Source organism: Symphodus melops (genome assembly GCF_947650265.1).
Source record: "Symphodus melops genome assembly, chromosome: 2".
Lineage (NCBI taxonomy): Eukaryota > Metazoa > Chordata > Actinopteri > Labriformes > Labridae > Symphodus > Symphodus melops.
The window spans coordinates 17650212-17677394 of record NC_136692.1 but is presented as its reverse complement, the minus strand read 5'-3'; the positions used below and the strand labels follow the sequence as shown (position 1 = coordinate 17677394).

Here is a 27183-nt window from a genome sequence, read left to right as displayed (position 1 = left end):
TGGTCTGTTCCGGCACACAGCAACAGCCTCCTCGATGCTCATTGGCGCCTTTCATAGAAGGATATTGCGTCATTATAAAAAGGCAGGCAGCTGAACAATGGCGGGAGTCTAAAAAATATTATGTTTTGGCGGAATTTTGTTTTCCCGGGAATTGTATTGTTGTCTCGTTACATCAGTGTGTTTCGTGGAAAGTATTTGGTACATACCTCCTGTGATCAGTGCACATGTTTTTGTAATGATAGAGAGCGATTGATTAATTGTTTTGACTTTATTGTTCGCGTATATACAACCCTGTAAATGTTTATCTTACGACAATTTCTCGCATATATTTTTTTCTTGCTTTAGGAAATATTTTAACAACTGGTCTTTACGCTTTACGAGCTTCAGTACTTTGAAAAATGACTGGGCTGAAACTCACACCACAGGGTAACTTACAGCGTAATGTCTGTTGTTTTTTTTCATTACACTCATTTCATGTTTCAATTTCATGTTTTAACTGCTAAAAACCCAAACTTCAACTTAATTTCTGATCATGCTCCAACCTCAGTTGTCCTTGATTTTAAAAAACCCAAACAACAGTTTTTATGGCCCCTCTCTGGTTAACGATGAAGCTTTTTGTAAATATATCTAAAAAAAATTATAGAATAGTTACAAATTAAACAACACCTCAAATGATTTGTTTGATTTTCTGTGACATTTAAAGCAGCCATGAGAGGCCAAATCAAATCACAGACGAAACATTTGAAGGTAACTAATCTGGCACTTCCTTTATTAGAGACATCTACAGAAGTACTGGTAATTACCAAACTGTGTAAAAAATGTTCAACTTTAACTATCACAACATTTTACCTAGACGTCAGTTATCAACAGTTCTCAAGCAGTTATCTTGACATTAGAAACATAACTGACAATTTAGCTCGCTAACAAAGAGGACAATAAACCAGTATGGTCATGAATTAAATAAAATATTGCTTTGGGGTATTGTTTACTGACCAAAGTCACTTAATTGTAAATACCTATCTTAAGCTAACAGAGTTGTCATTGCTTGGTTAGTAGACTTGGACATACCCAAATTTGAACAGAGCCTCTGAGCACTTTCCAAAATGCTTTACAGTCTCATTTTTATACGTAAATCCGCTCTACGTAAAATGTACAAACTTGTGTCAAAGAAAGGATACCATTCCTTTTCAAGGGGAGTTTTGCTTTTACCGGTTATCACTATCTTTGGCACTAAAGCACTTGAAATTGATTCACAATCACATTATGATTCCTATATAGACGGATTGATATCCCTGAAGTTTAATTGACTTGAGGTTATACTTTGACAATTAAGTATTTCCATTTTTTTCTGAGTGCTGTAGTTGTCTAATGACACATTTTATGGCTTTTATAGATGACTTTTATATTTATAAATATATACAGTACATCTGACATTCTTTCTTTAAATGTCGTAACATACAGGATTTCTATTTTCTATCACTGTTGATAAAAATGGACAGGAAACAAGAGAAAACAGGTACCCTTTTCCCCATATTTATTTGAAATTGTCTCAAAAGATAAAAACATGATTGATTAACATGAAATGACCACAGAGGTTTTGCTCTTATGAGTGGAAGAGGCGTGAACAGGAGGAGACTTTAAACTTGTAGGGTCACCTGTGTGTTAAGGTAAGCAAACCTTCTGTGAACCAAACCCACAAAACTGATCCCCAAATGTTGGCTTGTTGGCAAAAACCCACACTCGCATCCATTCAGCTCATTCCCCCTTATGGCCAATCATCCAGAGAAGTGCTACAGAGAGTCTGCCCTATCAGACTAGAGCTCACAGCCTGGAACATCGTTATAACCATTTCTCTTTCCTATATTACAAGCTTTTTACAACATAAAAATAGATCATGAACTATGATTACCTTATTCCATGATGTAAATATACAATATTTATTGCATTTTCAAATAAACTAATTTCTTATTTACTTTGTCGTTATCATCTCCCCCTACAGAAAAAAAATAAAACAAGTACAAGGTACCGACGAGTGGCAAATGATTTTAGTGTAAGGCAAGGACCAGCAGGAGGCGCTGCATCACTGAGAATGAAGAATCTGACCTGAACAAATGTTTATTTTTTTGTTCATCCATGTTTATATACCTTATTAGTGTTTAAAAGTAAAGAACCTCCATCTGTTCGGAACTGTTCTCTGGCACTTAAGTGTTGCTTTATTTTTCTTTTTGGTTAATTTCTACTGACTGCAATCTGTACAAACTTCTCCTTGCATAGCATTTAAAAGATATATCAATATAGCTCCTCTGGCCATACAGTCAGTCTTTCTATCAAAAGGGCCAACCAGCAGCAAAAGAAAATGATGGATTGAGAGCAGAGCTGAGCTTTTAGACTGACTTCCCCCGCACAAAAAGTTTATAATCAATCCCTTATAGACACATCTACAACCCTGCTGTGCAAACTAGCAGATTTAACCACCAACACTAGATTATTTAACTTCTGTTTTTTGTTGGTCTCAGCTACTGAACCACAATGTGTTGACAGAGAGATGCTGAGGGGAAACTAAGGGATGAACCCTCTTAAATGTGTTGGGTCCTCTTTCACCATAAGTGCATTAAAAAGGATCATGCACAGTGTCTCTGTTTAACAGTGGAGCTGCTGTGCAACATTGTCTGAAGATGTCAAAAAGCCCCCCTATCAAATATAGGAATGTTGGGGAACAAAAAAGAAATAGCAGATAATATTCCCCCTCTAAATGTAAAAATAAAGGACAAGGTTTCTGTCAAGCAATGCATGATGACAAAGAATTTAAAACATGCTGATTATAAATATATAGAGCAATGTATAGAAACTTTCCTCACTCTGTGCTGCTCAATTGACTCCTCTGGCTTTTGGCACACTGACACAGACATTTGATTCCAACACACCCTCACCAGGCACTGCTGGAATGGCTGTTTAAGACAAAAACTAACAAAATTACCCCTCCAAAAAAAATAACCGTCAATAAACCCCACATTCATGGCATTATCTTTATGTGTCGGAAACTTAACTCCCGAAATATAAATTCAACTATTTCCATCCAAAGTATTCCAATTTCCCTTCATAAACTAATGCCAACACCAAAAATAATAAAATCAAATAAAGTCAAAGATGTTGCTCAGAATTATGAAAATCACTGTTATTACAATTATCATGAAAATGCATTAAAAACAAAAACAATGGAATGCACAGATTTAGTGTTTGGTCCTGATATGTATCAGAAGTTCTTCGTCCAGTCAGCAGAGGAGAAGCCGAGCCGGTTGTAGTCAGAGAGGTGGATTCAGTTTCTCTCCTCCTGAACATTTGAGTTTTTCTGTTCACTCGTGCAAAGACAAAATGCGGTCGCTGAGTAGTGTCGAACCTGAATGGTGTCATAGTGTTTACGTTGCATTCCAGCTGGTGGTTTAATGTGGTGGTTTAATGTGTGAGTGTGTGTGGTGTTTAAAGGCTCCGTCACGCCAGACTGACCGATTGACAGACCGTCCATCTTGTCAGCTGACTGAGAGTTTAAGTCCAAAGCTGAGGTGTGTTCACCTCCCCACAGGTGGAGCAGGAGGAGCTCCTCTCATCATGGCTGAGGGAAGAGGATGGAGAAGAAAAAGAGCTTATTTATACGACACAGATACATGCCACATGAGAACAAACATCAAAAAGTAAAAATACGGAACAAACATTACTAAAGGTCTGTGTGTGTTAAAACTTGTGTAAAGTTGCTCCAGCTTGCAAATTAATTGGAGAAATGTAAACAATTTAGTACACGAATTGGGATTACCAAGCCAAACAAAAACTGCGGTGATTGTAACGGTGTCTATGTCTAACACCTTTAAAAGAGACGTGCTAGTCGACCAGGGTTAAACACAGATGGCTGCTGTTATTGTAGTTAGGAGGAGACATCGGCACGATAAAAGAAGGCGTAAAGAACATGTTTATTTCCAACACATGTTAATATGTTTGGAATGACAGAAAAATTAATTGAATGCATTTGTCTGAAATTTGACTAAAACAGGCATGCTCGTACCTTTGTTGGTCTTACTGGGGTAGACCTTGTTGAAATGCCTGTACTCGTCGGGAGGTGGAAGGTCTTCAATCGGGTGGAAGTTAAACTTGGATTCAAATTCATCTGAGGGAAATGGGAAAAACACCATTTGAAACAAGTCGCTGACTCGTCGAAGTTTGTTCAGAACACAAGGGACGTGTCCGAGAGGAAATCGTGTGGTTTAACAACCTCAAACATCTTTACAGTTGAAATCCTGCAATTAATCTTAAAGAGGACTTACTATGAAAAATCTACTTTCAGTGTTTTGAACGTATTATATTTGTATAACCTGAGTGTTTACCGACCCCCAAAATTTGAATAAACCCATCCAGTCTTTTGTTTGTGGTCGATAATAAGTATGAACACAGAGAAAAATGCTCTGTCTCAAATCTTCTCAACTTGTGACATCACAAAAAATGCCTCCCCTCCCTTGTTTTCTCCACCGTGTATATCTCACAGTCTTCATATTGTAACTGATCCTAGTTTGCATTTTCTGCCTGGATAAATTCTATGAGCAACAGACTGTAATCTAGGCTTTGTGATTGAACGGGAAACAAACAAAAAAAAAACAACTCCTTTGCATGGCTGCAGTGAGTTATTTGACTATCACACTCACTCCCATCAAATAGACAACATAAGCAAAACCTGCTGACAGTGTCTCTGCCTGCACGACTCACCGATGATGAATTTGGACGACGGCATGTTGGAGTGGCCATTCCTGATGGGTGGGGGAGGTGGAGGGGGTCCAGCTGGGGTCCTGGAAGAGGAGATTGATGACAAAGAGGAGGAAGAGGAAGGAGGTGGAGGAGGCTTTCCAACTCGGCTGTGGGGCTCTGAGGTCCCAGAGCTGTTGACGCGGTATGGCGGTGGGGGAGGAGGGGCATCCCGACCGCTATTACGTGACCCGGATTGGGGCACCTGAGGAGCTGAGTGGACAACACAAATAAAAATGATTAGGAATAATTTAACACTAAAGACTGTAGCAATTAGAGGTCCTGATGAAAATGAATGTTTGTTTTTACGTGACTTAGTTTACTAATCAGTTTGGGCCCTTTTTGCTGGTGTCGAAGTCTCTCTGTAGCTTCAGGCCACAATCAAAATTAAACGCTTATGAACATTGGGGACCCTGAGGCCCTACGGAGCTGGCCCTCCTATGAGTTCGAACAAATCATGTTGAAGCAGCATTTTGTAATCCTGCAACACAGAACTGCAATAATCTATGTTGATTTTGACTTGATCAGACTCTGACAACATTGAAGTCTAACCTAAAAAGGTTTCATTTTTTACAACTTTTACTCGAACGACTTCAGACTACTTCAAGTTCTAGTTTTATTTTCAAGCGAAGCACTTTCTCCTTATCAATTAACTATAGCAAATGTTCAATATTTTACACCTGCACTTTTCAGTAGTGAAGCTATGTCTTTAATGTTTATTGCTCTATAAAGCACTTTGGATTGCCTCAGTGTTTGTTAAGCTGCTTTGCAATAAATAAAGTAATGACCTCTTCACAGATGAATGCAAAGAAGGACGAGGTATAGAGAGCAATAACAAAGGAAAGGTTGGTCCTGGCTTTTGAACGAGTCAAACTGTTATAAATTCTTACAGAGGGATCACATCGTCTTATCGGCTTACCTATTGAAGGCCACTTTCTTTCGTCTGTCTCTTTTTATTTTTCACATAACAGAGTATTATCCTCTCATGGACCCTCAGTGTCGTTCAAGCAACTTTGTTTACAAAGCTAAATCTGTTTCTCAGGTCATCTCAAACTAAAGCAAACTTCTTCTTTAAGACAGTCAGACAAGACTTAGTTTTGCCGGAGTTTGGAAGAGAAGTTGGAAGAATTAAAAAGTGGGAAAAGTTCACAAGTGGTTACACAAGTAGACGTTGTGACAATAGCACATCTTAAGATATGATACAAGTGTTTTTCTCGTTTTAATTACAAAGAAGACGCATCTCAAGTTGTTGTGTAAAGTGAGGGAGAATAAGAGAGAGTGACAGTGAGGAGGACCTCTGGAATATTCCACAGGACTTTAGGAATGCAGAGAAACCAGGAGGCCTCGTGGTGAATGGACGTCCAATCACAACATGGAGTGGCTAACAAGTGCCTTCCTGTTTTGTCTATTTAAACTATAAATATGTTTCCAGTAAGGTTTAAATCTGCTCTTAAAAGGAAGCAAATGATCCTCTGAAGGTTTATTTATATGGTTTATTTATATGTCAGACATAACCCTCTTTAAAAGACATCTCTTTAAAAAAGAGCAAACCTACAGTTTAACTGTGGATATTTAGAGGCATCAAAATGTGTGTCATCATTCTCAAAGAATCTGCCCTATCAAGTAGAAACATGCACACCAACAGAGAGTGGATTTGCTCTGTTTGTTGGATTACTAAAATATTCTGTAATAATCCGGACTATAAATCCAATGTGGGTAAAAGTCACAACTCTTGTTTTATCATAATGTGGAAACAGTAAACAGTGTTATATGATGAGCGTCAGTTCAGGCAGCAGGCTTAAATATTAGAGTCTGAAAAGCAGGATTTATATGACATGTATCCCCCTGCCTCAATCTGTTAAAAATGTTCGTTGCTTTATAGTTCTAGTGGTCATGAAAACCCCCCCCCCAAAAAAACCTATACAACACATACAACGGGTTGCTTGATAATGGCAAAAATCACAATTATTGATTGAAACTGTGATCACAACCATTTAACATGATTACTTGCACATTGCTGTTTGCCAGTTTACCTGCCCTGCTCCTGCGAGACGCCATCTGTTCACTGTTCTGGATCAATCAACAGTTTTTTCAAAACAGAAAAGCTCTGCACGTCCACCCCGTCTTCATGACAACTGTGTGTGGACAACAAACGCTGTCCTCTGTATGACGGACACGTCTCGGTTGCTTCTTATGGTATGGCTTTTATTTCAGATACTGTTATTTATTAACGGTAAGACGGAGCAAAGAGGATGTAAGTACACGATACGATCCATAGGTGGCAAAAATACAGGGAATATTATACATGTAGAAAAGAGTGGCAGTGACGTCTAAAGCGCCTTTCTGAAAATTAGAAAGATTTTCAAATTTCCCACGAGAAGTGGCCGCACAAGAAATGGCAGAGAGCTCAGAAGAAGCTGGGCTTTTTGCCAGGGTGGCCGCCTGCTGCAGCAATCACTCTCTACTCATGGGAAACAATTAAAAAAACACAGGGCTAAAGAGCATAAGCGCAAACTTTAACTGGCATCATGGGCCTATAGTATTATTTCATTATTTATAAACAATCAGTTTAACAGATTTATTATTTGTGACCTTGTTTGATAGTTAAGTGGCTTATCCAACACACATGAAAATAAGACTATTCTCTGTTTTAGCGGCTGTACTCAGATAAAGTTATCAAATCAACATCTCATAATGCACTGCAAAAGAGAAGGCTAAATCATCATTTTAATGACAAATACATGTCATTACCAACAAATCCTTCACAATTAAAGTCCCAAGGTATCATGTTGTAAAAATGCTTTTGTTTTGAAAGAGCCATATCAGGCCTTGTGTTTTTAACACAAGCAGATTAACACAACTCTGCATTCGAGAAACAAAACTTAAAAGCACACAGATTGTGAACACAGTGCAGACAATTGTACCTGTTCTGCGTCCAGGTGGCTCTCTGGCTGGTGGTGGGGGTCTGACGCCCTGATTGGATGATGGAGATGACGACAGAGGAGGCGGAGGAGCTTGACTGCGTCCTATGCTGCCGCCTGATGTGTGTTTTTTGTGCAGGGAGTTGTGCCTCTGTGGTAACTCTGGAGCCCCGCTCCCATCCACCTGTGATGGCCCGTTGGAGACACCACCGGATGTGTGAGGTCTGTACGGAGGAGGTGGTGGAGGGGCCGAGGATCCACCTGTTGGCGGTCGGCTGGAAGACAGAGGAGGCTTTACAGAGCTGGAGGGGTTGGGGCCTCTGTTTGGAGTTGGCGGGAGGGGCTTCTCTCTGCTGTGAGAAGAGGAAGATGGTTGAGCTGGCGCCTTTGGGTTTGGTGTAGGGGGAGCGTTGCTGCGGCTCCCTCTGTTGAAGGGTGGAGGAGGAGGAGGGGCAGAGGTGCTGTGCTTCATCCCGCTGCCAGTGGAAGAGCTGCTGCTGCTGCTGCTAGAGGGACGCGAGATGTCAGGGAGGGAGGGGCGGTGGGAGCGCTGGTGCTCTGGGGGAGAGGGCTTATTATGCGTGGAGGGTGAGCTTGAGCGGCCTGTGGGTTGGCGAGGGGCTGCGGACCGGGATCCTGGGGGCCTCAGGGCGGATCTGCCTACAGAACCACCAGCAGAACCATCTGGGTGGAGAACAGAGATGGGTTGTCATTAAGAGAGAAAACAATTCAGACAAATCATAAGAGAGACAAAAAAAAAAGGTTCAACTGATGAATATGCATTTTTGTATCTGCTGTTCTTGTTTTGATTGATCAATCATAAAGTTTGACATACATTTCACAGAAGGGGGAAATGAGCACATCACAATATCCTATAGTTCATTTTGTCTTCAACTAGCAACAGGGATGTGATTGGCAAAGGACTAGAAGCACCCCATACAGAAAAACTAAAACTGCTCTGTTACTCTGAATTAACAACATAATTATCTCTGACTTAAGATGAATGTTTTTTCCCTCGTGAGTGCAATACATTTCTGTACATGCCTGCAACAAGTTTCCAGAACAAAAGATACAAATCTTGAAATTTAAGGAGGATAGGACAGGAAAATAGAGAGGTTTTCATTTATAAAAAATAAATAAGTGTACCTTTATTTGTTAACGCTAAAATAGAGACATAATATTTACAACTTTTACCTCCGATGGGGCGTAATTTTGGCACTCCTCCTTGAAAAAGGCCTCCCATCCCCATTGGCCCTCCACCTCCAAAACCTCCACCTCCTCCACTACTGCCTCCACCACCTCCTCCTGAATCTAGTGGATTGAAAGAGACAAATTGTCAGTAAAGATAGACAGAAGAAAAAACAGCAGAATTACTTTTGGTTACTTTTTCAGTCATCAAAGGACTTTTTTGTAGCTGCACCACAAAATGTGTACAACAAAACAAAAGAATACCAAGCAGCTCACCAAACCTCAGAGTTCAATCAGTATCACACCGTGTAAAAATGAAAACTGATGCGTGTCATTACTTCTGCCTTGGTTCCTGCAGTGTACTACGAGGAATCCAACCAACAGGAAGTATGCAAGGCCACCAAGAGTAAGATAAAAGACATTGTGCAAACAGCGAGGCAACTTCAAATCTTTGAGGTTATTGAATATCTCCAAATGTCATTCCTAATAAGAAATTAGAGTTTAAACTGAACAGCCTGACGTAAATGCAATTACATTTGCACAGGCTGTTACATACATACAGATCATGATTTAACACTGTCAGCTTCTGGACAAATTCATGCAGTTTTCTTACAAATCACCAACTTTGGAAAATATGCTTTCAAAGCTATGAATTAAAACATTATTATGTTTGTGGAATTAAAGATTTCTTAAATTAAATTTGTATTCAATTAAGCCAAAAATTCAAATGCCCAGATTAGAGGTACATGAGTGAAGAAATGATGTCTCTCTCCATCTCTGAAGCTGGCTTCACAGTAGACCATTTACTCAGACTACCATGTGAATAATGACACTTTCAACATCAACACTGCATGTACCTGTAGTATTAAACACATTACCATGTGTACAGTCTGTGGAAACATGCGAGTGGATTACAGAAAACGAAAGTTATACATTAGATAAGGTGTTTGAGTGGATGAAATGAAGTCGTAACTCACTCTCTATAACGGGGGCGCTCCGGTCATTGACCACGCCGACCTTCTTTAGTTTGGCGCCCTTATGGATGTCAGACAGCAGGGCTCCTCTGCCTTTAGCATTGGAGGAGCTCAGTTTGGGAGGAGTAGTGTTTGCCTGCAGGATGTTAACAAAATACACAGTCACACAGATCTCACTGGAGATCTTAAAGTGTATATCTAACCTTCTCTGATGTTCATGTCTGTTAAGAAAACTAAGATGAAACGTGATCATCAAACCAAACTTCAGCTGCTTTAATGACTTCAGTCAATTTAACAGTTACGAATACGATGCTGCTTAAAGAGGAAATATTTGAGGAGAATTCATATCCTGTTCATGTTTGTGACTGCACACTGCTGTCCTCTTATTTGTAACGTTCTGTTGTGCTTTCAAAGTGTGTAAATACACAGCATTTTCCAGTCAAATCCATTTTACTATTTTTTTAAAAAGTCAGATGATGTTTTCATAAAAACAGAGTTTTGCATGGAGAGCCCTTGGTTCATTTCTTATTTCTAATGGCATAAAGCTGATGTAGCAGTGGCACTGTATTGATCTATTGACAGAAGTATGTCTGACTCTGCTAGGAGGTGGAAATATTCCCTCTTCATCGAGTTACTCTTGGAAATGATGAACTCACAAACAAGTTAGCAGGTGCACGCACTGATCGCCTTTGCCAGTTTGGCTCTGATCGAGGTTAAATGATCTCTCACAGCAATATCATGTGTTTACATGCATTTTTATAGTCCTGTTTTAGTCAGGTTAAGACAACAAATCAACTTTTTTCCAACTGCCTGCACACATATTCGGTTGGAGGCATCACACTTTGAGAAGACTAGAGGAGCAATAAAGAAGTAATGTGTCTGATAAAACAAGATGTGTTTTACAGGTAACCTGCATTTTAGAAACTTGGAGCCCTGTTTCCACTGAACAGTCCGGTATGGATCAGTAGTTTGATTTGATTTGGTTTGGCAAAGCCTGATCCTGTTTGCGTTTCCACAGCCAATTGTGCCATTTGATAGGCGACGACAAAGCCAGATATCGATAGCCGCCTCAGCTACGTAATAGTGTGACATTATAGCCGCACGACGCAGTGTACCCTGTTACTCACTTAAACAAAGAAGAAAATCACGAGTAAAGTAAACAAAGAGCAACATCCAGTAATTCATCTACTTTGTCACTGCAGTGTTTCCCCTATATGCATCAACTGGGTATTTAAACACGGCGGGGTTTTGTTTGCCGCTGTCACACGGAAGTCACTATTTTTTAGACCAATCAACGGACTGCAGTGTTTAGCTCCACATTTTAGGGTCGGATCGAGATTCTTGGCACCCCAACAGAAGGGTCCCAAAAAGTAGGAGGTTCCGGTCCTTGTCTGTGGAAACACCACTAAATGCGTGCCGTACCGAGACGAACCGAACTGAAACCGCTTGGTGAGAAAGGGACTTTGTTCTGATACCAACATCAATACTTGTAATGTAAGTATGCTAATGTACTGCTAATGCAATTCACTGATCAGAAAGCATGACTTATTAGCTCCGCCCCCAAAAAGGCGACTGGTTTCACGTAAATTAATGTGAAAACAAAAAACTAAAGTTTTGGTGCAAAGGTAGTGTGTAATCACAGAAATGGTTTTCATTACTATTCTCTTGTATTGAAGGTTCAGTAAGAACATCAAAAAACTGGACTTAAAAGGAAAAAACATGTCAGAACATCTCTAAATGTTAGTGCTGTTATCAGAACAAAAAAGATACAGATAAAACCTATGAAGAGCAAGCCTGTGAACAAGAAAACTGTTAAGAGAAATGTGACATTAAATGATAAAACCGGTTTTCTTACTCTAATGTGGATTGTCTAATTTTGTACCTTCTTATACTATGAAAGACTTTCTGACTTGACAGACTTACATTTGTTCTCAACAATACAAAAACATGTCTTGTAGTGAATTCTGCTACATTGAAATAAAAGAAGTACTCTCTGCAATATTCTGAGTCCGATCACTAACCTGACTGAAGGTTGGGGGGGGTGGAGGTCCAGGGGGAGGAGGGGGAGGGGGAGGAATAGGCATCCTGTCCCTCTGTTGGCACCTCTGTCTGTGTGGGCGGGGGCGGGGGTGGGGGGGGTTAGCACCGGTGTCTTCACTCTCTCAGCTGGGACGGCACACAGCAAGTCCTGTTAAAACAACAGACGTATATTTAACCAATCACACCTTCAAGCAGAAACCGCCGGTTCGTTGAGTGTCTGCTTGAGACTCACATAAACACCACAGACAAGAAAAAGATCAGTTCCTTTCATTATGGGCACACACTTTGCGGGGGGGTTAATTTCTTTTAAAACTTCTTTATCTTAATTTGAATTGAGTTTTAATGCTACGTGTGTGCGCGTCGCTGACATGAGTAATGGAACGGTTTCTCACAAGGTTTGAAAGCCACTCCAGCTCTCAGCCTCTCGTTAGGTTGACTGAAACAGGATGTCCCGCTCTGCGTCTGCAGGTGATGACCCTCTGGAGCGTTTTCCACATCACCCGCTCTTACCAATCGCACCCTGAGTACATCTGTACCTGAAACTGCTTTAAATGTGTCATCTCTTTACACAAAACGGAGGTCAAACCAGTTAGCAGTCTGGGCCCATTGTTGGCTCGTGCAAGCAGCGCTGACTCTCTCTCTCACCCCACCCTCACCGGCTGCTCCATTCATCAGGCCAACTGGCTCAGTGTCTGGCAGGTTTTCACTGAGAGAAACCAAAGGAATCTCACTCAGCAAGCCCGTCTGTCACTCACTGACGTGGTTGTAACAGAAACTGAGAGACAGCCCCCCCCCAAAAAAAAACATTTCTGGAGGAATTTGAAATGTTTCTTCAGTGTGCAAGACTGAAACATGAGATAATCAGAACATGGTTTTTAATGCATTACATTTTATTTTGGGGCCAATACTGTGAATAATTGTTAGTTTGTTATTTCCACATCTCTATGAATGCTATGCATTACTGCAGTGCCAACTTATTTTACTGGGGTTCATACAAACCAAACAAGACAGAACTAAAGACTGGCTTATGTGTCCCACAGGCTGAGACATTATGTTAGGAGACCAGGGTCCTCTACTACTGCATAAACACCCATAGCATCCAAAAAGTAGAAGCTTGGATAGTCTTTGACACTATTTCCCCATCCAGAGCCTCGTTAAAAACAGAAGGGATGAAATGGTCGACACCTTTTTTCTTTACGGCTCCAGTGATCAACTGATCAGCTCCTGATGCCATGTCTTTTCTTCTTCGGGTGTTTTGTTGTGTCTACTTCTTCTGTTTGTTGGTTAGTGTACAGCAAAGAGTTACCATCAGATAACAGCCATATCATTTGGTGCGTGATGCCATGTATTGCCTTTTATTTTCACTTGTATTTGTCATGTGACTGCATGCACTGATCTGTGAGACCAAAATGTTTGTGCAACAACGATAAGTTGACCGATGAGTGGACTGATCTCACCTTCGCCGGAAGTCAAACCACAGGAAATTGGTAAACAGACTGGAGCTTGTATCGTGCTTTTCTAGACTTCTGAATACTCAAAGTGCTCAAAGCACTTTAAACATTCACAGCCCTGATGGCAGACATGGGCTTTGTATAGTATCCATCAGTGTTGTCAACTCAACTGTCTAGCTACAAAACTATTTGACATGCGAGTGTCGGAGCTAGGATTCAAACCTTCAGGTTCAGAGAAGCCCAACAATACCACTGAGCCACAGCGGCTGTTTGATTTACACAATAAATAACTGTCAGGGTATTAACTGTGGTACGATCTGATATGAATCTTCCAAGGACATGATGTATTACTGCTGACAAAAAAGCTTCCAGTATTTCCCCTATATGCATGTAGCAGCGGTGGTGAAACGATGCCGTTTTATTTTTATTTTTTATTTTTATGAGTTTTTAACGGAATTGTTCATTTTCTTTGTTACAATTCAGACTCATGTCGTCTTTTTTCCATTACACACGAGAGCCGGGTTATGACAGTAGGGTGGTTGTTGGTTGATTATTTTGTCCAATAAATGTTGATAACTATTTTCATGACAAGAATTTCAGAAAATTGCATGCAATTAAAGCCTTGTTCCACTTTACCAACGCTTTTTTAATTTAATAAGTCAATTTGAAAAAATGATAAAGCTGAATATCAACACACTGTCTGTTTGTGATACACAAGTCGTGGTCATGGCAACCTAGAAAAAAAAATCTTTTAGAAATGGTTATAATAGAAGACGCTCATGAGTCAGCATTCATTCTTTTCACCAGAATTACAAAGTGGATGAACTGATTTAATGGCCAATTTATTAAAAAGGTCTCACAGCTGACAATGCATATCAGAAGAAAAACCAAGCTGAACTGCACACAGAGATCAGAGACAAGATTGTGTCATGTTACAGATCTGGAGAAGGCTACAGAAATATCTGTAGATTGAGGGTTTCCAGAAGCCTCCATGATTCTGTAAAGAAGAAAGTTGGAACAACCAGGACTCTCCCTAAAGTCGATTGCCCGGCAAAACTGAGCAATTGGGGGGGAAAGGGCTTTGTAGAGGTCCTGAGTGAAGATGGGACAGACTTCCTGGAGGACAACAATCACTGCAGCACTCCACTAACCTGAGCTTTATCACAGAGGGGCCAGACTCTCCTCAGGGAAAGGCTCATAAAAGCCTGCTTAGAAACTGCCAAAAAGCACCTAAAGGACACTCAGGCTGTCAGGAACAAGCTCCCTGTTCTGATAAAAAGAAGTTGTACTGTTGTTGGCCTCATTTCTAGGCGCCATGTCTGGAGACAACCAGGCATAGTTTATCACTTGCCCAATACAGTGAAGCACAGTGGTGGAGGAATAATCATGTTTCGGAGGCACTTTGCAGTTGTAGGGAGTGGGCCAGCCAGAGCCCTCATGTGAGCCCAATTGAACATCTCTAGGGAGACCAGAACATAAATGTCCACAGATGGTCTACATCCAACCTGACAAAGACGTAGAGGACCAACAGAAAATCCACAAACCCATGCGTACAAAGCTTGTTGTATCAAACTCAAGAAAACTTTCCGCTGGAATCGCTGACAAAGGTGCTTCAACTAAATACTGAGTAACGGCTCTGAATACTATCAACTAGCAAACACTGCAAAAGTGTTTTTTTTCCATTTCATAATTATGCTGTATGGAGTGAAAATTGATGAGGAAAAAAAACAAGTGTAATGATTTTAACATAAGGCTGCAACATAACCGAATGTGAAAACAGTGAAGGGGTCAGAACTTTATGAATAAACTGTATATGTTTATATTCAGAAAGTGCATTCACTGTTGAACAAACTATGTTGTTTCATTTTTAAACAGGAAAGAAAATGGTGGCATTTTGGGAGTCTTACACCAAAAGTAGTCATGAAACAAACATCGGTATCAGAATCTGTAATCAGCTATTCACATAGAAACACCCAATCATAGCTGGGAACTCTGAAAGATACAGTCACTAGATACTACCATCAAAAAGTATGTGTAAAAAAAATAAAATAAAATATTTCGAATGGACTTATTGTTTTTATAAAGTAACTGGTTACTTTGGGACATAACTTGAGCGTTACTTAATTTGCTTCAATCCTCACATTAATGTCACATTATTTCAGGTTGCTGTGACAACTTGCTCATGTCAAATTACACTGTAGTCATTCTCAAATTGCAGCTGTTTTTCCAATTCTCTAAAGGTAACAGTTTATATGAAGCCTGTTGCTGAAACACACCGGTCTATCTGTCTATAGTGGGACGTACAGGCCGTGGAGCTGGCAGGGATTTAAATCAAGCTGTTTGTGTGGAGTGTTTCCTCCTTGGCCTGCCAGGCTTGGATATGAGCAGTAGCTGTGTGCAGCATGGTGCTGTCTGACAGCTTGCTTAGTTGAAGCATGTTGTTGTTTAACTTGGTGTTTCTTTGTGAGAGACGTTTCCTTCCTGCACATAGACTTCAACTCACTGTTATATTCTTGTTGATCACATCGATCAAAAATAAAGAAGGAAAATAAAATAATGTTGGCATTTCTTTTTGTCAGCTGTTTTCAAATGAAGTCAACTTTATTGATATTGCACATTTATAACAGCCAAGGCGAATCAAAGTACTGTACATTAAGTTCACATAACGTAACGAGTAATGAGTGTAACTTAAATATCAGTAAGTGTAACATCGTTAATGAATCATTACCTCATGTGTTACTAGTTACCACAAAAGGAGTGGCTTCACAATAAAGACTCACAGTTACTCAGTAACACTGCACCTTATTGCTGATTCAGAGGAGACGTTTTTTATTGGGCGGATGAGGTCACCTATTGAACAAACTCATTTTCATAACTCACTCCCTCAGATCCTTATCTGACAGTAATTTACAGGCTAATCTGTACATATATGTAGGCCTATATATCCAGGTGGAAAAAGTTGTTTTTCTTTCTCTGTGTTAAGGCAAGTTATTCACCTTCATTTTTAACAGTAATCATGTAATCAAATAATTTATAATAATTAACAGCAAGACCTGAGCATATCAACATGTTTTTATTTACGTTTCCTGGTGCACAATAGTTGCCTCTACAGTATGTAACTTTATTTAGTTTATGCATCGTACCCTGACTGCTCTGCTGATAAAAGCTGCTGGTCTTGACCCATTAAATCTCTCTCTAATCTGACTAATCCTGTCCATTAAAGATCAAAGTGAAGTGAGGTCCCAAAGTAGGTCGAGATCAGTGATGTTTGTTTCACATAAATCTCTGCATCCAAACAAATGATGAATACAGAAAACTGTCCCCACATTAAACACGTGACGCTGCACAATCACATAATTACAACAGTGGGGGTGGGGGAGGAGACAGAGATGGGGGGGGGTGTTGTATGAGGAAGTCAGATGATTTTGTGGTCAATCAAACACAGTAATTTGAAGGCCCTTTGGCTGTGTGAGTGTTTCGAGGGTTTTTTTGGGCTCCGACAGCTAAAGATGTGTAAACAATATCCAACTCAGAGTCCTGAAACGCAATCGACACTTTTCTATAAGTAAGAACATCCTGTTCGGCTAACTTGTTTAGCAGCGTTTCAACCAAACACGCAGTTACTTCTAAATCATTAATCATACAATGAGGCAAGTTAATGAACAAATGCAGGAGTTTTTAGGGATAAAAAGCCAAACAGCGTGCCAGTATGCTCGGTAAAACAGGACGTAACGGGTCCGGACAGGTAGCTCCTGCCGCTCCCAGGTAGAGCTGATACCTGCGGGCACGAGCTTAAACTTAGGTGGAGTAAAGTTAGCTTCAACATCTTACTTACCCTGGCTCGAAAATAAGAGGTTTGATGGTCTCGTCCTCCAAAACAACATGGATGGAAAGTGCTGTTGTGACAATCCTTGGTCGAAGCTCTTTGACATAAATTAGTATTTCATGGAGCTGCTGAGAATCAAAACATTCACTCGGTTAGCGTGCTAACGTTGGAGCTAGCTGCAGCTAGCTAACATCGGGCTGTTTACTGTCCAGCTGTCAGTGTCACTGCAGCTCGGTTGTGTCTGTAATTTATATTAAATAACTGACCTTTTAGATCAGTCAGAGGTTAAAACTAACTACAGGTGGTGTAAAATGACACTTTTTGAGCTTTAGGAAGCTACGGAAAACTTTACCCGCACTCCTGAACGGCGAGCAGAGCCATAGTCCCGTTGACACCGTTTTATCGGTCCCTGCTCAGGAACCCGGAAACGGGACAGCCTGACACAAAATGGAGGCTGATCGCCGTTGCGTTCACGTACTGACGTACAATTCAACTCTCTAATATTGTAATATAACTTCACATCAAACAGTACACAAACAATCACAGAAACCAATATTAAACATAAGCATAGAATAATCATCAGTCACAGGAAGTTCCAGTGATGGAAACATTTACAAAATAAAATCAGTACATTGAAATAGGCCTAATTTTGAAGGCTTTCTACCTTTTTACCTGGTTACATCAATTGGTTTCACATGCAAGCGAATGAAATATAAAACACAATTGTTATTCAATTATAAAACAGTAAAAAATGAGACTTAAGAAATAACTTTTTTTCCTTATTGACATGATTTTGTTTTGCTGTATAAAAAAGTCCAAACGTGAACTTTTATTAAATGAACAATGAACTGTGAATATTTTATTTATTTATGGAACATCTTTCCTACTCTTGACATGTTTCTAAGCCTAGAATATATTGGTGAATAATTGAACAATAATTGAATAATGAACAACAATAGCAAATAGATTGAACTTTGCATGGGCTGACATTTTAAAGACAGATGAACTTTCCTAATACACAAGTAGTTTTCTCTAAGTTATGTGGTATCAGCAAATGAATTATCCAGTGCATAGGTAAATCTGAAAGAGGGGCTACTCAAACTAGCCTACTTGTGCTTTTCTTTTTTTATTTTATTTAAGAAAGTCTAGTGAAACAGTTACAAGTAGAAACATTGTGTAATGATAAAAACATACAAAGAAGAGATTGGGGTGATATAATCGTTATGCATTTAAAATGCACAACACAGGGTTTACATTAATTAATTAATTATACATCCATTAAAAATCCACGTTTTTAATTCAAAGTAAAACAATTGTTTAAAGTTATTAATGTATTATGAATAAACAGAATCTGCAATAGGCTAATATTGACATGAAAGAATCAGAACCATGATATAGAAACCTTCCAAAATGACATTTTAATATGGATCTGTTTCATTTTAATTTCACAAATAGATGGTCTTTGCAGCCAATCACTGCAGACTAAAAAACACTGTGATGGGCCAATTGTTTACTATTTCTAGGTAGAATATTTAACTTCTATTTCCTTGTCCTTTTGACTATTTCATGTGATTTTGTCTTGCCTTACTCATTTACATCATGTTTTTGAAAACAAATCAGGCGTTATGGTCGAAAACTACACACGTGTTTCGTAATCACGCATGCCCAGTGCGAGCTACTGCACTTCCTGTCAAGATGGCGCTAACCAGAGGAACAGGACTGTGGAGGACATGCAGCAGGTTTTTGTCCATAAAACCTCTCCTGTCCCCCCCTGCTGTCCGAACACAGAGCTCTGTTAGCGGGGTTCTTGTGCCCCGGACTTCCCTGTCCAGCCCGCCGTGGCCGGAGCAGACGGTGATAGAGCCGGACGAGGAGCAACACGCCGCCGTGGTGAGCACCGTGAACCAGCGGATCCAAAGACAGGACTTCGGGCGCTTGTTCGCCGTGGTGCACATCGCGGGTCGTCAGTGGAAGGTCACCGACGAGGACCTGATCCTGCTTGAGAACCACATCGAAGCGGAATGCGGGGACAGGATTCGGATGGAGAAGGTGCTGCTGGTCGGCGCGGAGGAGTTCACCCTGATCGGAAGGCCTCTGCTGGGCCAAGATCTGGTCAGAGTGGAGGCCACAGTTCTCGAAAAGACGGACTCCTGTCCCAGAATCCACATGAAGTTCTGGAAAAGACACCGTTTTCAGCGCAAGAAGGTCATCATCCAGCCACAGACTGTTCTGAGGATTAACAGCATCGAGTTGGCCCCCAGACTGACATGATGACGATTAGGAGGATGAGGAGCAGGGCTGTATTGTTTCACTCACAGACTGATGGTTGATTTAAATCGATTGATTATAAATCATTTCAGGGATTCTGCTCATGACTTCCAGAGTTGTTTAAATGCAGATAGAAACACAAGTTGACCCTTTGAACTCGCTTCCATTCTGGAGATAAAGCTTCATCTTTGCAAATGACTGACGTTTAAGGTTTCTGTTTCAGCAGAAGTTGTTTATAAATAATAAAAATCATCAAGAGTATGTGTCAAAGGCATTGTTGGTCTTGATCTTATAAACATTGTTTGAAGAAACCATACAGCTCCTGGCTCTTTTTAGTTATCATTTTGCAAACTGCTTAAACACGTTGGGCTTTTATTTAAAACCTCTGTGAAGATTACAGTGGACAGTCCCATTTGTCCCAGAAAATAAACGTTTTAAACTTATTGTAAAATGTTATAACAATTGCATATAGAACTCAAGTAAACCCAGAAGTCACTTAAAGCTACATACAAACTAGCTACATCCTTAGAAGTGCTGCAGGGCTGAAATATAGTGCAGACTCAAAGGAACTGTTGAAGCCCACTTGTTTGCGATGAATGTCTTGATCAGTGTGAGAAAAGGTCAGATGAACACTACTTAGGTTTTAAAAAACACCAACGAGGACAGAAGACAAGATCAAGAATAAAATGGAACAGAACAGACAATTGCATTGGTGCGTGTTTCTGCCTGTTAGTGTCCAACCTTAAAGATTGATGCATGACTTACCTCCGAATGTATTTTCAATTATAAATACCCCAAATTGTTCTTATTTTTCTGGGGAAATTTCCCCTAATTAAAATTAAGTTGGAACTAAAGAGAATTATAGAAGAAAATCTTGAAATCTGTAACGGAAACAAATGTTTCTGAGCTTTTTAAACTAGGACTTTGGTACTTTAGATTTTTAGATGTATTTTAGACATTGCTTTGGAAACAATAGCTGTACTTAGACATTCATCAGTGAAGCTACAATAGTTTTCTATTAAAGGATGCTAGGACTTAAAGGACATGACTGCTTAAAAACTTCTGTTTTGAGTAGCCCCCATGTTTTCTCAGAACTTGAACTGAAATATAGAACTACTCTCTAATGCCTCAGGTCACATTTATTTCTAGTCTAAATTAGAGCGGGTCCAGAGTCACCAATGAACCTCCTTTACGCTGCAGGTTACACATAATAGAAAATGAAAAAGACATACAAGGAGACAAACTGATTCATTAACAGTCTGTATGACAGCTGCTTTATTTAGAAACCTGGCTGAATCGTCTCAAGAAAAAAAGGACAACAGCAGAGGATTGATCAGAAGGCACTGTTGAACATTTCTGCTTAGCGGTCAAATGTTAACTCTGAACTCAAGAAGTTTGTCCAACAGTTGAAAAGAAGAACAAGTTGAGCCTTAAACACAAATTTAAATGTTCCTAATAATCTTAACAGATTAATAGTCTTTTAAAACCCCAGGGCTCATTTATGAGTAAATGTTGCAGTGATTGGAGAAATGAAAAGAGAGAACTGCAGGCTCTTTGCTTTTACTTCTTAGTAAAGGAGATGATCTGCTTTGGTGTAAATCACAGGTTTATACTATCCTTCTCTCTCAGTGTTATCCTTTTCAGGCTTCATGTTGATAAACCTGCCCTGTAGGAGCCTCCTGTATGGTCAGCTCAAAACAGCTGAGAATAACTATTACAAACATCTTGTCAGGTGTTGATATGCAGAGTTAAGAAAAGCAGTTTAATTAATGAAGCTCAACAATTATCCTTCTGATGCTATATTAGATTTTATGATTTGAAATAGAATTAAAGGATTAGGTTTCAATTCATCATAATACAACACTCACATGCCCTTTCAGTGACAGTTATTGGTTTTTGTCATCTTCAGGTCTGTTCACTCAAATCTATTCATCCAGTACGGGTCCTGAGAAAAGTTCCCATTAAAGCTATTTGATTGCACATATTTAGGCGTTTCTTCTAAAATCAGAGAGGGAATTATTATGGCTATCCATACAAGGTTCAAACAGTTAGCATACTCAGAAGTCTTTTGTGTTATGGGGAGAGAGACAAACAATTTAAAGCATTTCATGGAATGCACATAAAAATAAACTAATGCAAAATAACGTAATTAAGACTTGAACAAACTAAAATCTTAGTTGGACCTTTTTGATGAAAATCCTGACGAGAAATCAAATCACTTTTGATACATTTGTTGTAAACAACAAAGATTCCTGCCAATGAGCTCTTATTTTCTTTAGATAAAGTTTATCATTTTATTACAGTGAATTACTGCTTTTTCAAAGCAAGGCCTGAGTATCTAATTCAATTATACTGAATGTACTAGCATGCTCTTTAAGAATAATAACACCCCCATTTATTCTTGTGTGGAACCATCTGAATCTGAAACCTAAAGAAAAAGTATTCAGGTATGACTAAGTATGAACTTCCCAGCAGGCCCTGTACCTCGTATGGAAATCAAGAGTGACCAATAACTCATGAAGGCTACAATTGATATGCGAGTGCTGTTTTAAGATAACCAACCAATCAAAACAAAACTATTCCTCCCTTGCCTGTGCTTGAACATAAGTTCATCTAGAAAATTATAAAGGTTCACATTTAAATTGGCAATAAAATTTAAGACAAAAAAAACTAATTGGGCCAAATCTGATTAATGTGGCTCATGATTCACCCTGCTCAATGAAGCCTAGTGACGTCACGTTTTAACATGAAACTCCATCTTTTATTATTTAACGGTACTCTTTTTAATCAGAAAGGTATGTTTGTTCACAAGTAAGGAGATATTAAAAAGTCTAAATTACAAATGGAGTTTGGTGTGACACTTTGTTAACCTTAAAAAAATGACAGAAAATAATCGTCAGGAAAAAGCCAAATCTCCTCCCTCTGTCACAGTAGCAAGGCAGGAGAACCGTTTTCAAAACAAAATCTCCAGAATAATCTTCAGAAGTCCGATTAGAATTGTCCAAAATATCGACTCCTCTTCCTGAAAGTCGTCCTCTGCTGCCTGAGGGGATTTCTTTTGCTCGTGTCCGTCTTCTGGAGTGTACGAGCTCCCATCAAACGGGTCCTGGGAAACCGCCTTATCGTAAAACACTCGCATCTCAAATTCGCTCTCCTTGTGTGACGGGTGACCATAGATGCCGATGCCCACGGGCCGAGCAAAGTCCCCAGGTACAACCACAATGTCCTGTCCACAGGTGACCGACTGCAGCTTGTAGGTGTCGAAGCTTGGCCGCAGGGTTTTGTCCGACACGTAGAGGTCGGCATCTCCCTTGAGGCTTTGCATGTGCAGGATGATTCTGCCATCATGGTTGAGGCGCAGGTAGCTATAGTTTCCAGCCCCAATGTGGCCTTGGACCACATGAAGCAGCACCCACTCTTCTGGGATATGGTCCTCCTCTGAAGAGTTAAAGAAACCTCTGCCCTGGGAGAGCAAGAGGGCAACTAGTAGAGCGCTGCTCAGGTTCATGATGAAGGCATCTGTCAGTCACCGCCTGGACACCACCAGACAACCTGAAAACAAGAGGAGTGTTAGAATGCTCCTTAATGACAGATTGTTTTTTTGTTTGTTTTTTTAAAGATGTGTTTGGCCTTTCTGTCTTTATTAGAGGGAGAGACAGTGGATAGGGTCAGAAATGAGCGAGAGAGAACTGACATGCAGGAAAGGGGCCACAGGCTGGGGTCGAACACGGGCCGCCCGCGTGAGGACTGTAGCCTCCACAAGTGGAGACGCATGCGCTGCCGCTGCTCTACCAGCGCCACCTAATGACAGATTTAAGATCAGAAAACGACTGAAGTCTTCTCACAAACTGACTTATTATGTAATCCCCCCCCCCCATCAATGGGCCACATCCCAAATATGAACAGTTCACAATGCTCAGGGTTGGTACCATTTTTTAAAAAGTAGCATTCAACCATAATTTCATAATTCTAACTTTAAATATAATTTAAAAAATGATAACTTTAACATAACTATAAATGTTTCATTTTCGTCAATAGTCTGTTATATTTTGAATGTTGTGGATATTTTTTGAACTACTTTGATTGTATTTTATCGTTTCCATATATCTCATAGTATCTCTGTTTGATGCTAAGACACTTTTTAATAAAGCTTTTACAAAAATAAAACACTACAAAACAACTAAAAAAATACAAGAGACCCAGCAACTTTTAACATCTGAAGTATGGAGCCAAAGTTCTGGCTCTTTGTCTGGCTTATTTGTTTGTAGAGATGAGTGATGATGTCAGATGTTTGACAATAAAATGTGTTTTTACATCCTTACTTCTGTTTTTATAGAAAGGAAACCAACCATTTCTCTATGCTCCTGTAGTTCATTGTGGAGAAAGAGATTTCTTCTCACACAACTGAAGGGTTAGTTGGTTTGCTGTAAAAATCCCTCCAGGTTTATTGTGTCAGAAGTAGACAGCTTTAAAGGAGGTGAGTCTAACTGTAGAGTCTGAGTCCTGTAGGGCTTTCACATTTACAGAAAAACTCCAGAGTATGTAAATACATAGACCATTTTGTAATTATACCAAAGCAACATTAAGTATAAGTGATGGCAGTTTTATTTAAGTAAAATGTTCTATCCCTGCATTGGGCCCTTGGTACAAAGACGACCCCATTTAACCTTGTTTACAATAAAATACACAATATACAATAACAAAGTGTTAAACATTATACATGCTGCCATGCCATGTCTCTACACAGTCCAGTGAAAGCTGAGTGCAAAAAAAACCAGCTGACTGAAAGCCCCACAGCACAGCTAAAAATAACTTGCTTGGTGCCGACTCTACCGATGTAACAGTTCAACATGTGAATTATTTATCTGGCGATTTTTCAGCTCAATGTGTAGGTAGGTACACAAATACCTCTCTGTGATGATTCTCAATGTAATGACAAACATGTGATCAGTGCTGTGGTTAATGAAATCCAAACAAAATAGTGTGAGGACTAAGTTTTCAACATCAATTGAAACTACGACAACCGCAGACACAGTCAGCTGAGAGTCACCAGTTAACACAGTCACCAGTTACACTGAAACACCAGTGAGTTTTACCCTTGTCACCAGTTAACACGGTCAACAGTTACAATGTAACACCTCCTTGTCACCAGTTAACACAGTCACCAGTTACACCAAAACACCTGTGAGTTTGACCCTTGTCACCAGTTAACATTGTCACCAGTTACACCGAAACACCTGTGAGTTTGACCCTTGTCACCAGTTAACATTGTCACCAGTTACACCGAAACACCTGTGAGTTTGACCCTTGTCACTAGTCAACATTGTCACCAGTTACACAGAAACACTGGTGAGTTTGACCCTTGTCACCAGTTAACTCTAGGGATATAAAGATTAATCATGAGTGATCATGATTCAAAGTTGCCACGGTTCACATCGATACTTAAAAAAATTAATTGCAGTAACAGCGTCTGAAATCAACACCAGCCAAGCGCCAAATAAGGGTAGATTTTCCGTTTGGTGAGTTCATTTTAGAGGACAATCTGCCACAGCAAGGGTAAATGTTTGACCATAAAGTCATCAAAACTATGCTATAAGCGCGGTTTAATGTAGCTGCAACTACCTGCTCCCTCTCTCTACTGCACGCCGAGTCTGACACACCAACAGACACTTTGGCACTCAAGCAAGCGCACACAGAGCACGCGGCGGCTCTTATCACTTTTAGTGCATCAGCACACAGTTGATCAGTAATCCATACGACCGAGTCAGGAACATGTGATCTGGTCAAACGGTTGGCTTTTCCCCGTCACTCTCTGTGTTTGAAGCTAACATAACGATAGCAATGTCCTCTTACAGTCTCTATAGTCTCAGTCTGTGAGCGCTAATGCCGGTGGGATCAGACAGCAAAGGGGCTCTGGGAACTACCTATTTAATAAATAAAGGCAAGCAAATATATATTTTAAATTTCTCAATTTCCTGATCTAATAAATTTACTAAATCTTAAAGCTATAATAGATTCAACAGAACATAATGCTTTCTCAATTAAATTTACAGTAACAGATGTGTAGGTGTCGCAAAAACACTGTTTGTTATTTCAGCCTTTAAAACATGTTTGGCCTGTATTTTTCATCTACCTGCCACCTTGGCTGGCGAGTCAAAAAGTTTATTTGGGATCCTGCCAGTAACATGGTGAGTGTCAGCTGTAGAGCAGAAGTGGTTGGTTGTAACGAGCAGGCGTTACCGTGGTAGCTGCAAAGACTACAAGCAGATTTGTAGCCCCGTTCACCCAAACTAGTTTAAGAGCCAAAGAGATTGCGAGGTGCACAGGTGTTTTCATTAAAAATTAAAGGCATTTTTTTAGTTGTATTTTTTTTCAGTCTCATTTTGAAAAAAATAAATAAATCATGAAATAAACGTATGGTGAACCCAGTACCATGAATCGTATTGTGAGTTGAGTGAATCGTTACATCCCACCAGTTACACCGATAACACCTGTGAGTTTGACCCTTGTCACCAGTTAACACGGTCACGGGTTACACCTACTTTTCACCAGTTAACACAGTCACCAGTTACACCGAAACACTGGTGAGTTTGACCTTTATCACCAGTTAACTCAGTCACACTGAAACACTTCCTTGTGACCAATTAACACAGTCACCAGTTACACCGAAACACCAGCGAGTTTGACCTTTGCCACCAGTTAACACGGTCACCTGTTGATACCAAAGCAAAGAACTAATTTATTTTACCAATGGAACACGTGGTACATGGTTAAATGTAAATAAAACAAGAAAAGGAAAAAACTTCATAACATTTAATCTGTCGTGGTTTATTCTGAAAAGAAATTCATTTGATAAATATTACTCATTAAAATATAATTACTGCTAATTATCATGCTACTTACTTATTAATGATTATTATTGTATTATTTTTATAATATGCTTTACTCATATATTTACACATGTATGTTAATAAAGCTTTCAGTAATGTAATGTTTAAAATTTAAATGTAAAGATAACTCAACAACTCTTAATAGTTACAAACTGTAACGTTACAACTCAACAATAAATAAAGACATGTGAAAATAAACAGGCATTTTAAGATGTTGGGTAACGTCTTCTTTGTAAAATAAAAATAGAATTAACACCAGCTAACACAAAGCTTCTTACTTATTTATATACGGTAAGCTAACAGCCATGCAGCTAAGGCTAGCTAGCTAATTCAATCTATGCGCTAAAGTTTCAAGAATAACTAATTCTTCGGATAAACTGGAAACATTATATTTCGGCTATTGGTTGATAATTAAAGGGCAATTTATGAAGAGTTAATAACTCCACTGTGTGTACTTACACAGCTGTCATATCCTCGCCAACATCTTCGGTCCAAACAGCAACCTGCTGAAACAAAGTTCACTTCTTCACTTCCTCTTTCTTTCACTCGCCGATAACTGGAACAGCTCATCAGCGACACCAGCTGGTTGGATATGCGAACGGGATCCTATTTAATGAATGGGTCTTTTACAACTTTACAAAATGACTGAAACATTTCAAAAGAAAAAAAAATTATGAATTAAGTTGAAGAGATATTTAGTTTGAGATTGTAGTAATATTTTTTAAATTCTATTAAGAATATACAGGTATGTAGAACCTTGTTTTGCTTGCACACATTTTTGGCCTTAGAAATAGACTCGACTTTACATCAAGAGCAATCCTTATTGTTCGATTTTAGTCT

At 39.6% G+C, this 27183-nt stretch overlaps 3 protein-coding genes across 6 annotated transcripts; 1 reads left to right on the top strand and 2 right to left on the bottom strand.

Moving 5' to 3' along the window:
- Positions 1-1517: 1517 nt before the first annotated feature.
- wipf2a (WAS/WASL interacting protein family, member 2a) lies at positions 1518-17643 on the bottom strand. 4 transcript variants are annotated; one of them, XM_079338618.1, is made up of 9 exons: positions 17452-17643; positions 17195-17313; positions 11890-12056; positions 9872-10004; positions 8901-9017; positions 7710-8390; positions 4750-4998; positions 4055-4156; positions 1518-3610 (listed from the first exon to the last, which is right to left on the bottom strand). In XM_079338618.1, exons 3-9 carry the CDS (start codon positions 11950-11952, stop codon positions 3567-3569), a joined length of 1389 nt encoding a protein of 462 aa, XP_079194744.1. In that variant the 5' UTR covers positions 11953-12056; positions 17195-17313; positions 17452-17643; the 3' UTR covers positions 1518-3566. The 4 variants fall into 4 exon arrangements, with proteins under 4 accessions (XP_079194744.1, XP_079194745.1, XP_079194743.1 ...); XM_079338619.1 differs by having other exon boundaries at positions 17195-17310; XM_079338617.1 differs by having other exon boundaries at positions 17538-17643.
- A 939-nt stretch (positions 17644-18582) lies between these two features.
- On the top strand, positions 18583-19723 carry mrpl21 (mitochondrial ribosomal protein L21). Its single transcript, XM_079337955.1, has one exon. It carries the CDS (start codon positions 18785-18787, stop codon positions 19454-19456), a length of 672 nt encoding a protein of 223 aa, XP_079194081.1. The 5' UTR covers positions 18583-18784; the 3' UTR covers positions 19457-19723.
- A 977-nt stretch (positions 19724-20700) lies between these two features.
- On the bottom strand, positions 20701-26910 carry cUnh6orf120 (chromosome Un C6orf120 homolog). The gene is made up of 2 exons (XM_079338288.1): positions 26803-26910; positions 20701-23005 (listed from the first exon to the last, which is right to left on the bottom strand). The coding sequence occupies exon 2, from the start codon at positions 22959-22961 to the stop codon at positions 22407-22409; it is 555 nt and encodes a 184-aa protein (XP_079194414.1). The 5' UTR covers positions 22962-23005; positions 26803-26910; the 3' UTR covers positions 20701-22406.
- Positions 26911-27183: the final 273 nt, after the last annotated feature.